The sequence below is a fragment of the Rhea pennata genome, chromosome 6 (assembly GCF_028389875.1).
Source record: "Rhea pennata isolate bPtePen1 chromosome 6, bPtePen1.pri, whole genome shotgun sequence".
Taxonomy (NCBI): Eukaryota; Metazoa; Chordata; class Aves; order Rheiformes; family Rheidae; genus Rhea; species Rhea pennata.
This window is the reverse complement of record NC_084668.1, coordinates 28,704,890-28,720,317: the sequence shown is the minus strand read 5'-3', so window position 1 is coordinate 28,720,317 and position 15,428 is coordinate 28,704,890. Positions and strand designations below refer to the sequence as shown.

Genomic DNA, 15,428 nt, shown 5'->3' with positions numbered 1-15,428 from the left:
AAACTGAAATGTAAACATACAGGATTCTGCAAAGCTTTCCCTGAAAATGGTAACAAGTAGACATGATCTGCGAGTGAAGTCGTAAGGACTAGTAAGGTGGTGTTTTACTGTCTGTTTGTGCTTCCCAAAATTTGAAATGTTTAAGTTACGCATCTCTGTGCTGAAAGTTTAGTCATGGTATGTTATATATGTCTGCCAAGAAAGGTAACGGTTCAGCACTACACTTTTAGAAGATTTATCAGTAAGATATGGTAAAACTGTGTTTGTGGTAAATATTTCTGAAATATCTTGTATGAAGATTGGTTTTAGACAGCATCCAAGATAAATCCTAATTTTTATGTATATGAGAAAATATATATAGATGTTAATACAAATATTTCAATAAATTTGGTCTAAGTTGACCTTTGTATTTTGAAACTGTAGTACTCTGTACTTACTAAAAATTAACAAAATTATGTAGAGCTATTTAATACTTCAACTAATGTATCAGTTAAGTATTACAACATTAATATTCAGTCAATAGAAAATGAAAGTGTACCCCTTTATTTTGACCAGCAAAATATTTAGTTGCCCCCCACACAAAGATGAATACAGTTGCTAACCAGAAAGAATTCAAAACTAAGAAATTAATCTGAAGATACAACAAGAAATACTATCTCTTTCGGAATTTTCATAGCAAACAGGCAAAAAACATCTTCCACAGTGACGTAACAATTATGAAATCCGAACAAATTATTTTTCTATAAAGAAATTCTTGTAGGAACTTGTCTTCTAATGATGAGAGAAAATTTCTAACATCCCTTGCTTGGTGTGGTTACAAATCCTTTTGGCATGAGACTAATACATGCAGTCTTAGCTGAGAAGGTAAAAGTTATATGCGATCTTCTCATATTTAGTAGATTACTGTGGATTACGGATATATACTATGAAATATATTCAGCTGAATTAAGTGTATGGTTAAAAATATATATATGTATTTATTCCTGGAAAAGATTCAGAGAAAACATGTTAATTCAGAGGTGTTTTATTCAAAAATTCTTATCACCAGAATCAATGTAATACTTACAATAACATTTCATAAACTGTTTATCCAATCACATTTTAAAATTGAATATATATATAAAAAAATATAACCTAATAAAATCATTTTAAATTTGATTTAAGATGGAAAGCATGAGTTGAAAAGAAAACCATAGCTTAATAGCTGTATTTGATATCAATACAAAATTACTTTACTACTATATCCACATATTTCTTTGCAAGATTTGATCTAATAACAAGGTGACTTCAAATGTAAATTGCTCTCTTTGAACGTACCATAGGCCTTTGAAACAAGTTCATAGTTGCTGAAAATATTTCCATGTTTTATTAACATATTTATTACATTACTAAGAAACCCCAAATGCAGCAGCCTTGTAAGTTAATTTTCTGCTTATGCAAACAATGCTATACTAATTTAATGCACAAGCAAAAATCCATGCAAAAAAATTCTACTGTGAAGAAATAAACTGTTACATTTTCAAAGTATTTGTATTATAACGAACATGTTTCCTTCATGGACTAGAAAGGGCCACTTAAACCTGAAAATGTTTTCTGCAGTCTGAAATGCTACATTAAATCTTCATGTACTTTGCAAAAGCCAAGAGTCAAATTAGTCATTATTAATGCAAAAAAATTGAAGGTCAATGCATGTAAGCATAAATTTTGTTACAATTTTTAATGGGAAAAAATGTGCTGAAATTCTAGATACCATAATCATGTGAAACAGTAGTAGCACTACAGACTCAAAACCATTATTATAGAGTCTGTAGTCAAATTTTCTACAGTGGACTTGAAGAACATTGTACCAATTCTCAATAACTCAAGAGTTAGTAATAGATAAGCTTCAGAATATACATCATGTCTCACCCAATGTGGGTGATCAAAAACTTTCTACAGCATTCATTTATCATCCTCAATTTAATACACTGGTTTTGTTAATGTCCTTAAAAATATCAACCACTGCCAGTCAACAAATGCTACATCCCTTATTAGACAAATAACAAACAACTTGGCAATGAACTAGATTTGATCATAATGTTATATTGCACTTGCGAATTAGAAGCTAGCGATTCAGTACCAAAGAGTTCAGGTCCTTCTGAAGTCAATGAGAATTACTGGAGCTCAGCCTGTGATCATGCTCCCAAGTGTGGCATTTCTTTGTGATAGGTTGCCCCCAACCACCAAACTAATGAGTTCCTGCTACCTCAGAAATAGATAAATGAAAAAACCCTTCTTTCCAGAAGGCTCAACAAATCTGCAGGCTGCCTCCTTCTTTTTAATTTTGAATTTCCACTTTCCTTAAAAAATTTTTTTTTCTCATTAACAGAAAACAGCATTGAACACAAGAGCCTAATTCAAAGCCAGCTGAAATTAATGTCAAGTTTTCCACGGCTTCATTAAACTATAGACTAGCCTCAGCCTGGACTGAAGGCAGAAGCCGATTAGATTTTCACTGGGCTAATGCTACCCTGTGACTATTTGTAAGGGTGTGAAAAAATACTGCAGCACCTATGCCAAGATAACCAGCAGCAGACCAGAATATTGCAAAAAAATCTAATCTCTCATTCCCTCAAAAGACAGCCATGCTGGAAGTCTTCTCTCATTCTTCAGGAACACTTGCACAGTTCTTTGCATTTTTCTGAACACAAATCTATTGCTATATTGCTTTGAAAATGCAACATGAATCTTTCAAAGCACAAAGAACATGCTGAACACTGCCGAAATATTTTCAAAATATACCCGTGGAAGTTTACCATGAAGACTATTTAAGCATGGAAACAATTTTAGAAAGTATTGAGTATTAGAAATGTTTGCTTGAAATTTATAAAGAAAGGACAAATATTACAAACTTTCTTAATGTTTCATAAGCATTATGAATCAAAGTGGGGCATATATGATCCATAAGCTTGATACTAACATCTGTGAATGTTTCTCAAATATTTCAACTTACATTGATAAATGTATCCCATGTTTGACTTTGCAGTCACACTTAAGAGTGAATTCAGATTTTGGTAGTGTTTCTTGAAAGAAATGTAAACATATAAATTCCGTTCCTCTCTTTACATTTTCTAAATATTGTCAAATATAGTACCAGATAATACATATTTTGCAGTATAAATCACCTTTTAATATGCATCATGAGATGCTGCAATAATTGCAAACTGGACTAGTTGTAGAATTTTGTAATTTGTTTACAAAAGATCTAGCTCTTTAAAATGTTACTATAGAGTAAAATTACATATTTGCTGATTTTATATACATAAAGCTATGTTTATGTAAGATAACTCTCTCAAAAGAAGATTAAGTCAATTACCTACTACCATACTTGTATTTTATTATACTTGCAGTATGTATCTTATGCACATCAGTTTTGACTTAGGGGCATTCATTTCACTCCAAAATACATTTTAAAGGTTTCTTTAGAAGTTTCCACATCACTAAAGTATTTGCTATAAGAATGTATCAATGCCTGTAAGTCACTGGGAAATCTATAGTAACACAAGAGCATATATATACACACTGTAATCTTATTGTTGTATATAGCATATGAAACCAAAGATTTCTCTTCAACTTCATCTCCATTTAGGAAAGCACTCTGTTCTGAATCTTTCCTAAACTCAAATGTAATTTTAAATTGAATCTGGAGTGTTATATCTGTGTTCATTAAGTAATCTGTATACTGCAATTGCCTATGCTACTGAATTTTTTTTTAATAATTAATCTGGAAATTAGTGGACAAAGAGAAGCAATTATTTTCTAGTAGAATGTAACAATATAAAATCATTTAAGTCTTACTTATCATAATTTCAATACACAGAAGGAACTTTCCATAGCTACAGCAGTTGTACCAAAAAAGTACCTTTTTATCCTGAAACACAGCAAAAATTTTCCAGTTGCCACAATAAAATTAAGATGTGGTTAGCACTAACATTAACAAGGCTGTGGTACTCTGTCCACATGTGAGCAGAAGGGATTTTGACCATGCTTTCCCCCACCCCTATCTCCTTATAATGTCTAGATGTGCAAGTAGTCTACTGAATTTCAAGTCAACACAGTGTGTATGTGTAACAAAAACACACATGCAGGAATTAGAGCTCTTACCTGTCTACCAACAGTGTCTTAAACCTCTTAACTTACTAAAATTAAGACAGAGTAAAAACAATCCTCTTGCATATAGATAATCAGTTGGCAATGTATATGAACTAAAAGCCTAGAAGTCTGTGAAATGAACGTATGTTTTATAAAAATCACATTTTGAGGCAAGGATCAAAGCCTGACTCCTGAGTCTCGTCTCTATTAGTAGTTACAATACTAGAAGTAAAGGCAAGAATGAAACCTTGACTGCAATGAAGATCTTGAAAAGTCAGTGGAACTAGAATTTTGCCCTATACCCTCTCATATAAACTAAATTTAAAGAAATTCTCTAAAACAAAAACATTTAAATGGATAAATATGCAAGCCTATATCTGAAGTACAAACTGGCCCCAACATTAACTTTGTGCTGTCTCCCTTAATGACTCAAGTGCCATCACAGTTTAGTGAAAAAGAGTAGACTTAACAGTGAAAGTCATTTGTGGATATTAAATCTCAGAAAGTATGCAGAAATGAAAGTTGAATAGAACTGTTCATTTCAGATAATTTGGGGTTTACTGGGCTTTGCAGTATTTATGGGACAGCTGCACCTTTGGAAAATAAAATAATAATAATAATAAAAAAAAACAAAAAACAAAAAACAAAAAGAGTTTTTGTCCCTCTAAGAGTTTGTTAACATAGAAACCACACTGGTATAATTATAGTAGAAGTCTTCCTTTTTGTATGTCGCTGCATGTAAGGAGTTCATATGGTAGTTTATTCTCTTTTTTGAATGGAGAATAAAGAAATCTCAAGTAAAGTATGCCTACTCTTAAGATTTCTGCAGGACAGCTACAGGTGGTTCCAAGCCAACTAACTTCCTAACTAGCAGTTACATGGTTACCAGAATACATACAGGCCACCTTCTTGTGTTCTTTCATAAGTGTAAGATGCTATTTTACTGGACCAATACTGAGGGAAGTAAGCTAAGAAAGATTTAAATTCTTGGCTTTAACTCACTGAAGTTTAGTATATTTAAAAGCCAACAGTGAAACAGAAAATACTTAGTGTCTTCTCTGGTAATGAATGCCTTTTGTGCAAGATAAATATTAAACAAGCTAAATCAGCCTTTGTTAATCAACCCCTTTCATATTGCTGGCTACACTGCTTCACTGACAAGCTAGCTGTTCTTTCAGGGCAGGTGGCAGGGCAGGGGCGAGCACTGCTAAAGTACTGATGTAATCTAGATACATTTGGCTGGCAGATACCGTAGCTTAAACAGTCTCTGTAGCACTCAATGCTGCACTTTGAAAAGGTAAACTACAGAATGTGCAAACTATTAGCAGCTTCCCCAAGGTGCATCAGGTAATCTGTCACAAAAATTCCCTCTACTGTTTTGCCAGAGATGGAAGTTCAGCCCAAGAAAACACAACTTTAAGCTCTGTGCAGGTTTGATCTGTGGGCATGAAGGCTACCGGTTTTCATATCAGACATGTCTTTTGGCAGCTGGAGTCCAACATCTTGTCCCTGGCAGTACCTGAATTGATCCATACTGCCAAGAATTGTGTGTGACACATCTATCCTGCTCCATGGAAATAGCACAGTCTTTGGATCTTACCCTGCATCTTTCCACTGCATCCCCTAATGAGTACAACATCCCCAGTTTTCTACCTCTCACTTCTGTTTCTATAGCCTCAATATTTAAGGTAAGAGACCTAGGATTGGGAGAGTAGTATCTGTGAAGTCCAGAGGGGAAACAGGAGACTGCAGAATAGTAAGATCCCAGGGGACAGATGACTGGGCAGAACGGGGAACTGGGATGCACAGAAGATCACGTTAATGATTCCACTGAACAATCTTTCATATTTTTTGAGCAGGAGGAAAAAAAATCATCAGCAGAATTAATGGGTCAAAGAATACCCTCCAGCTTTGTAAAGCAAGTTATGCTTGTTTTTGTGCAACTAGCTTTCATCAGCTAGGAAATTAAGTGTAGTGTACTACAACAAAAATCCATCAAAACATGTAATCCAGCAAGTATCTATGGAAGCTGCTGTCTTAAAGAGTATAAATGGAATCTATGTAGAATACATGTAAAGCCAGTCTGTGAATTGAGAAAACGTGTGGTCTCCTACATCCCAATAAGCAAAATCATAGCACTACATATTACTTAAATTTCTTACACACATATCAGTGCATATGCATTAGTCACATGTGTCAACGTGATTAATACAAAAGAGAAGATTTATATATATTGCTCTTATTTTGCAGGTGCTGATACCTTTTGAAATCAGCAACAGCACAGTCATGAGTGTTTGCTCCTTAAAAGGGAAACCAGTATTTGTAACAATGACGTGGGCTTTTAAAAGTTTCAGAACGTCTTACAGATAAAACTCTGCTTAAGCGTCTGACGTTCCTTCCCCATTCTCATGAGGTTGCAGTTGTTCTCTTTCTTGTTCTTCTTGAGGTGGTCTCACACGTTTGAAGAAGCCCATCTGTAATTTGAAGAACAACAAAAAAATTCTGTGACCCTGCTTTTCAAAATATAGGCTCATCCTTTATCTTTCTCATTGCTTCTTCATCAGATCTTGTTATTTGAATATTTTTCTTTTTCCAGGTTTTAGTCCTCCAAAATCAATAAATACCATCTGGAAAAATTAAACTGAGTACTTCAGCACGATCACAGACACCATCTTTTATTCCACTTCTGAACAAAGCTGAAAATTTTTAAAAATTTATCCAGAAAGTCAGATTCAGATGATTAGGAAATTAAGTTATTTCTGCAAGTGGCTTGCACTATTGGAAGCAATACATCACAAGTAGGAGAAGAGAAAAACAACATAAAACCAACATTACAGTACTTACCCTGTACATAACAAGCACTAGAACAGCCAAGAGCAGTAATCCTGCTAGGACAGCCAAAATTATAACCCACACTGGCACAGGCATAGGCTGTGGTTGAATGCCCCATGTAATATTTGTAGTAACCTAGTAGAAAAATGCAATAAATCATATTTTGCACAGCCATGACAGAGTGAGTTCATTCATGCAGTTTAAGTACATATTTAAAAAGTACATGCTATAATGGTTAATATAACCCTAATCCAGCATCAGTTATTTTTTCTCTGCAATGTCAGTGTACAGCTATAGGCTAACAGAAAATGCATGATGGCATGTAGGCTTTATTGACCCATATTATTACAAATTTCAAATTGATTAAAATTATGGGAGTTTTTTTTTTCAAGTCAGTGATAGCTTGGCAGCACGTATTCTGTAATGTTTGATGATTTTCAGTGTATGCATAGAATTCTGGAAATGTTTGAAAAAATAAATAAAAATAATTTAGGACTTTTTCCTTCTTTCTTAAAAGGCAGTATTCCTCAAAACAAAAATCAACTCCACAAGGCTTAGGAGGTAAGAAATAATGTGTGTTAGAAACCATATTCAAAAATAAACACTCTCTATCCTTTTTTCAATCCTTTTCTTAAGATCTTTTATAATACAGTGCCTACTAAAAACATCTAATTTGACAGCCCCATAGAGTAACCCATTTCTCTCCTTGTGTGTGCACCCAGTCTCCTTTCTCTTAGGAATTCTTAGGGCACAGATTGTTTTTTTGTTCCACATTCATATAGTGCATAACATAACATGAACATAGTCCATCATGCAAGCTCTATGTACTACTACAACAGAATAAAAATTTCAAGTCAAATATTTATCTACAAAGGGCATTAACAAGATAATTAGTACTGTTTTCCATCACTTCTTTTTCTGTTGGATCACTTATGTCTTTAAAGTTCCAAATAGTCCATGGCTGAACTCTAGTTTTGAAACAAAGTATTTATTTTGCCCTCAATTTATGTTTATAACTGAAACTAATATATGAATCAAATAGTTCATAGAATTGGCACTAAACCAAGCCACATGCAGCTATGCAGCAACAGATCTATCCCACTGAATAAGAAAATAAATCTAAGCATTTTTTATTATTCTTTATTGCTGTATTAATTTCAAAGTAATACTGTACGCTAACTCAAGCTAGACATAAATAACTTACTATTGTAGAATTGTGGATATCTTCAAAGGAAAGGTTCTTATAAGGAAACTCGATAACATTGAATGAAGCAGATGATTTGAGAGAGTAAGAGTGATTCTGATTTTCTTTCTGTTTGAGAAAAACAAGATTAGTATTGCATATGGATGTAAAATTACTTGTATTTCTGAAGCAGGGACAGACTACACATAAGCACTCACATTCATGAAAGTTTGGGTCCAGAGGCGAGATTTTAAATATAATATTGCACTCTTTCCCCTTTCCAGGTGGCCAACTTGACAGACTATCTTTAAACAATCAGCAGTTCCACAGCCCTGTTTATAAAAATAGGAAGAACATTTCAATGATAAATATCTTCAGAGAGTCATCAATAACATTACTTTTTCATAAACATATTTCATTAACTATTTTCTAGGCAGGACTAGCCTAATAATTGTAATACTACAATTATTTGTAGTAGTCCATAAGTATGCATTCAGAAAAGTATTATGGGAGCCAATTTTAGACTTTTTGGATCCCAAAGCTGAAACATCTGACAGCAGTTTTATGGTATGTATTTTATTTACATATTTAGGAAAAGATTTCTGCAGCATGGTGGGGGTGAGTTCTGATCTATTGCCATCCCTCCATATAAAAACAACACAGGTGGGTTTTTTCAGATGAAAACTAATGGCAATTGACTGTACCACCTGCCATCCATCACATGCTCTGCTCCATGCAGCAAAAGACTTCAAACAAGATGATTGACCTAATCTATAAGCAATACTTAAGACTTGGGTAGTCTGAGTAGCATTTCTCAATCACACTTCTATTAAAGTACTTCTGATAACATGGATGCTAAACTGTCAATACCTGAGGAAGAATGTAGAGCAAAACAAGGCTTTGTTTTCTAATTGTGGTTTTAGTTATACTATAAATAAAAGCACTGTACAGTGTAAGTGCAACTGCCAGTATAATGCAACTCAACCTCTGAGGTGAGGTCCTGCTGAGTCATTAGGATGATCAGGCAAAAGCCAAGCTCACTCTTGTATAAAAACCAAACAAACATATCAACCCACCCTTCAAAATTGGACTTCCATCACTATTTTCATTTTCTTTCCTCCGCGCCCTGTTTTCTTCTCTCCAAATCCTAAATATTTCTGGGATCAGTGTTTGGGCTTTAGTCCCAATGCTCCATCTAAACTCCCACAGCATTTCTCTCAGCTGCCTGCCCATCTTGTCCTGCCCAAAGCAAGGGAGCTCATTTTTGCAAGTATGGTTACAAAAGATAGTGATACAGTAATGTATTTACTTCATAGTACAGTTATTTCCAGTCTTGTGTGGAAAGAGGAGGGACAGGTTCTCCATGTACCTAAGGGCAGAATATCCACTCATCAGCAAGGAAGTGCATTCCTGAAATCAGCTGTAATTTGTAGCTAAGACAATTGTAATACTTACCTATTTCATCCTAGTTATCCTCTTTTGTCACACTTCCCCTAACAAAATATCACTTATCCAACTTAGAGAATAGCACAATATACAAGACTGACACTGAATAAAGTGCTCAGTTTGGTCTTCTTTTTTTGAAGGACATAAAACTAGTAACAGCACAAAACTCAAGGCATATGCACTAGCAGGCTGCATAGTGCCTACTCCGACTACCCTGAGGAAAACTGATGCATGCGGGGGGGGGGGGGAGGGGGGGTGGGGAGAGGGGTGGACCAGATCCAGAGCATATGACTTTTTGTCTGTTATTCTTTCAAATACAGAAAAAATTCGAAACCTTATTTTCAGAAATGATGCTGCCTCTCATGGAGCTCTCATCTCTTTGTTAAAAAAGCAACTTGTAATCAATGTATTAATGCTCAAAGCTTACCAAAGTATGCACGTCTCCCTCAATGGCAGTTACATCCCTTCGACTGATACGATGATTGCGATTATCTTCCCTATTAAGTGTTTCATTCTTGTCCTCATCTTTAGAAGCAGAAATCTAGTATACAAAAAGCAACCCAAATAACTGATAATTCTTCTATTTAGGTACCTGTAAACTTCAAAGTTAAACTACTAAGTCAAGAAAATATATACCTGACCAGCTTTCTCTGTTTCTCTTAGCTAATATTTGCAATCTTCAGAACCTAGCTTCATCTACAGTTGTAATTAAAATGTTGTTATTTGTTGCCGTTTCTAGATCATTGATGCAGATTTCTAATAAGACCTAATGCAGAGTCTTAATTATCATAATTCTCCATCCAATCAAAATTTTTTCACTTGTTTATAGCCCATAAACCAACTCAATTAGTAAAGTGTTTTTCATTTTCAGGCATAGAAAGAACATCAAAATAGTCTTAAACCATGGTAAAAACTTGAATTTTACAATCTTCTATTAAACATTTTTCCTCAACATTTCAAAATTTTTAACTCTGAAAAAAATAGCACTAGTACGATACTGATGTACCATGTACTGATATACATATGTGCCCATGTACAGACACATACAAACATACAAATTCTTTCAGGAGGGCCTTGAAACAGAATACAGTAGGTTTCATAAATAATTTCAGTAATTCCTTAAAAATTTCCAATGTCAATTTGCAAATTTACATATGAGACTATGCAAAGCCAAAGTAATTTTCCTCTACACAAGAAATTTATAAGAGAAAACATGTAAGAGTTGTAAAAATGTATTATTACAATCATATAGCAAAAGTACAGGAAATTTGTATTTGTATCTACGCTATGTTTTCTGATTATCAAAAATGTATAATATAAAATAATGATTTCCTTCTAGGAAATAAATCCAAGAAAATTTACAGAAGCAACCTAGAAGTGTTTGGAATGCTTTAGTTCAAGACCAGGTAATTCTATTGCTTCCAATTTAAAACTCCTACAGTATAGTCTTCAAGAAGGAAACAAAAGGAAATGAGACATAAATCTGTCTTTGGGTGGACAGTCTGTTGTTTACCTTTTATTTCATCTACCATAAACACTGACAAGAACTGTCAATGCAGTCACTCTCCTTAGCAACGGATGAAAACCTAACTTGGACAGTGTTAAATATTCTCTCAAGGATTTGGGTATTTTCGATGTCTTTCCAAGCAAACCAACACACATCACTGCACTCAAACAAAAACAAAATTCTTGTTTACCTTTATTTTCAATGGGTTGATCTCCATATCAGAAGTGCAGTTCATGGGACCATCAATTTCATACTGAACGATATACAACAGTGTGTAGTTTTTATATTTGTAAGGCCACTGTAGCGTCATCATCACCTTACTGAAAGCACTTGGCCCATTGTTTCTCAGCTGATGATGAAAATAAAATTAATGGACACAAAAATCAATGCCACCTTCTTTGTTAATGCACTTACTGTGGTTAGTTTATACTTGAGCCCTAAATGGCACTGAAGGTAAGACCGCTTATCAGGATAACATCAACACTCCTACTTAAAATGGAAAACTAAACTTTAAGTCCCCCAACAAGAAAAAAATAAAATTACTTCTCTAACTTGATAAAAATTACTTTCAAGGAAAGGTATGGGAACAACTTTTTGCTTTGAAGAAATGTAATTCTTGTTTTACAGCATACTGCATGAAATCACAACTGCTGTGTGTCTCAGCCAAGATACTCTGAGCATACCTACATATGTAGATAATTATCTTTAGATAAATTGTATCTTACAAGTTTTAGAACAACTTTAACTCTTATTATTCACACAGCGCTCTCAATAAGTTTTGCTTAATTGAACAATTGAGATTAAAGCTGTGATCATTCTTTTAAAGAAATGTTAAACACCTAATAATTTTCAAGACAAAAGACTTTTGTGATTATTCAGAATAGTGGGAATGTAAATGAGGATCCTGAATATTTTATGGCCATAAGTCGTTTTCTCAGTTCAAGTTATTTCAGATATTTTATCTAGATTTCAAAGGGCTAGAATTACAGACAATAGAACCTGCACAATGATGTAAAATAATCAGTGTCTTGTATTTGGCTGCTCTTGTATGCTAATTATGGGCATTCTCACCCTTCCTGGGGATACTAGTGACTGACCCAGTATAAAAAGTCTGTGTTTGTATGCAAGAACAAAATAGAGAAAAAAATGACAACAGACTCCATAGAAAAGCTATGCCAAGAGATATTTTTCTTGTATTTGTTACGAAACTGACATTGACATTACTAGTGATTGCATACCTCATAGATATGCTGAACTAGAGGCCCTATATCATCTTCTGTTTCTGGATTTTCCTTGGGCTGCCAATTTGCAATAGGAAGGAATATGTGATCAGGAGACGACACACTAAATCATGGAGTGAACAAGTTGTTAATATCAAGTATGAAACATTAGATACAATTCTTTAGAACATCTCAAAAAATTAAACATGCCTAAAATAGGATCTCCAATTCTTCATCCACTGTATTTAAAAACCAAAAGAACAGAAGTGAATAGCTTGTATATTAAATGGTTTAATTTTCTTTCCTCTATGAAATGATCAACCTCATATTTGTTTAAATTTTTTTTATTCCTTTCTTAGACTTGGAATCCATGTTACAATATCTAGTAAAACATCAATAGAAATTTGAGATAATTAAATGTCACCAAGAAAACTTTCAGCATGAAATATTTCAATAGTGAGAAACAGTGATGTAACGATTTGATCAGTACAATCACAAGAATTAAATATGTGCTGAAAACTATGAAGTTTCAGTAGCTCCCCTCTCACAACCCTCAAAAATATTAACCAAATAATATCACACAGAACAGATAATGAATGCAGTAGAAATATAAGAAAAGGATGACAGGAATATGAGTTAACTGGTTAACCAAGACAAATATATAGTTCTTAGGTATGAAGTGCAGATTTCTAATAGGTTGTAGTAATGAAGGTAATAGAGTCATTACACTATTAATACTGTGCCTAAGCCTGAAGAAGGTGAAACCACTGCTTGTCTATACTTATCTTTAGCAGGATTTTCAACTTTGGTTTTAGAAAATGTTTGGAAATTTTTGGATGAAAATCCAGACAGTTTGTGGAGGAGGAAAACAATCTGGAGAAATGTGTGTGATATTGCAAAAATGATGGGTCTTTTTTTTCTTCTAGAAAAAGCTCTAATGAAAGAGTCAAAACACTCATTTTTGGAACCATTTCATAATTAAGATTTGAAAGTCCACAAGCTGACTAGCAATAACCACATTTTCTCTATGATTAAAAATTCCCTAAGGCTTCCTGAAAGCTTACACAGGTAGACCTGAAAGTTTGAATTATAAAGGAAAACAAACAAGCAAACCAATCCTATGCAAAGCTCACTTGAGAAAAAGACATTTAAAATAATTATTAATGCTTACCCTCTAATTTCAACAGCTGCTAAAATGGCAAGGTCAACCTGATAGGATGTTACTGGACTTAGATTGTCATACAGATTGGAACTGCAGAGAAAATAAATTGTTTAATGTAGCAAATATACGTATATGTAGATATACATGTATGTGTGTGTGTGTGTGTGTGTGTATATATATATTTATATATATTTAATAGTATGTAACATCATAGAATGACTCATGAGCAACTGTACATACTCTGTTCCAACACTTTCTCATTTAAACGTGTGACAATCCTACTCAGTGCAATTTGGAGTTCCCTAAGCAGAAAGGAATTGATAATGACAGAGTGGCTGCTGACTCTGCTCTAGCCTATAAGGAAATCCAAATTCCAGTGCTGTGGGTTAACATCAGCTCTATAGCTAGCCTTACAGTCCACTTCAGAGCACCTGTTTTACCCAGGGCCTTAAGTGGCCTCCAAGTTTTCCCAAGGCAGAAAAGTCTGCTAAGGCTATTTTTGCCTACTCTTCTTCATAATTTCTCAAAACAGTAAATTAATATTGTGAAGGTCTGATTCCCACACTTTAGATCTATCAAGCGATGTGACAGATATTAAAGTGTGTAGAAACATTTGCACATAAATTCTTTTGGACTTATTTTATAAGCAGAGAATCAGAATTATAAAGAACACTCCTGCTCCACTTGTTGAGAAGCTGGAACCTCCTTAGTCACATCCCATTCAAACTGAAAATTGGATTTTCCTATTTTTTCTATATTTTAGAAAACACAATTCATTAAAATGAGTTTATTTTTTAAAACATTTCCAGGCAAAAAAAAAGAGAATTAGTCTAGAATGAAACTGCAACTGGAGTTCATAGTCTATTGATTTAGCATGTTATCTACCAGGAGAGGTATATAGTCACAGATTTACCTACCTTCGGATTTGCAAGTCAAACTTCACGTAGGTATCCATTTCAGACTGCTGGTGCACACTGAAACGCAGGCCAGCTAATAGCTTTAGAAAAAAATCACTGTGGTTCAGTGGAAGTGCAATAAAATACACTGTAAAAATTTCTCAGGTACTATCAGACAACAAGAAATTGCTCAAGACACGTGGCCATAAAAAGACAACACTGAATTCACAAATAAAACTCATCCAGTTCACCAAGGCTAGAAGTGTACCTTTCTCACCTGTATCTATAGGTTTTAGCTAATATATTGCTGTCACAAGATAGATACAGTTTACATCATCCTCATTGCCTTGGCTTTAACCATTTTTACATATAACTGAACCTTCCCCCACATATCAACACAAAGTACAGCAGTCTGAAGAACAGCATGGCTCAACAGTTCAAAAATTTACAGTTCATGAGGTTTGTTCTAATGTGGAGCACAAGAGTGCTTTAATTTCTGTGCAGTTCAGCTTGACATACTCCAAAAAAAAGGTTGGAAATTGTATTTATTCATCTTTACAAAGTGTTCCTTGGAAGAAAACCACTGTCAAAGCATTTTAAATTGTACCAGTTTTCGCTTTATTTCCTCAGAAAGTTAGACCTATTAGGTCATACTATGCATCAGTGACTCACTTTTAAGAGAGTTCAATTCTTCTAAATTCAGTTACATTTGATGGAAGTGCAAAGGTCTTAACTAGAAAAAACTGCCTTTCAAACTTCACAGAAACAGGCAGAAGAGAGTTTCCACAGTTCCACAGTGAGAAAGATGCATTATGTGCCTGCCCTTACTCTATACCTATTTTTTTTTTTTTTTTTAAAAAAAAGAGAACATTAGATGGATCTAAAGATACAAACTTATGAGGGACTAAAGCTCAGTAATTCCACTGTTCATTTAACTATTCATTTTTCAAGTGGCAGCATAAAACTGATGAATTTCTCTTTCCGACTTTAATTCAGTTGAAAAGTTGAGGTCAGTTATCCATGTTTTTAAGAACTAGCCAAACGTGGGTGG

General features: G+C 34.1%; 1 protein-coding gene across 2 annotated transcripts in view; it reads right to left on the bottom strand.

The window, feature by feature from the left end:
- Positions 1-1,008: 1,008 nt before the first annotated feature.
- ITGAV (integrin subunit alpha V) overlaps positions 1,009-15,428 on the bottom strand; it is a 60,585-nt gene continuing 46,165 nt past the window's right edge. For both annotated transcript variants that reach the window (XM_062579348.1, XM_062579347.1), the window contains exons 22-30: positions 14,399-14,478; positions 13,491-13,571; positions 12,338-12,443; positions 11,290-11,448; positions 10,020-10,133; positions 8,365-8,478; positions 8,168-8,275; positions 6,976-7,098; positions 1,009-6,605 (exon numbers count right to left, since the gene is read on the bottom strand). In XM_062579348.1, the coding sequence (XP_062435332.1) occupies positions 6,510-6,605; positions 6,976-7,098; positions 8,168-8,275; positions 8,365-8,478; positions 10,020-10,133; positions 11,290-11,448; positions 12,338-12,443; positions 13,491-13,571; positions 14,399-14,478 (981 nt within the window). In that variant the 3' untranslated portion in view covers positions 1,009-6,509. The remainder of the gene's footprint in view (positions 6,606-6,975; positions 7,099-8,167; positions 8,276-8,364; positions 8,479-10,019; positions 10,134-11,289; positions 11,449-12,337; positions 12,444-13,490; positions 13,572-14,398; positions 14,479-15,428) is intronic.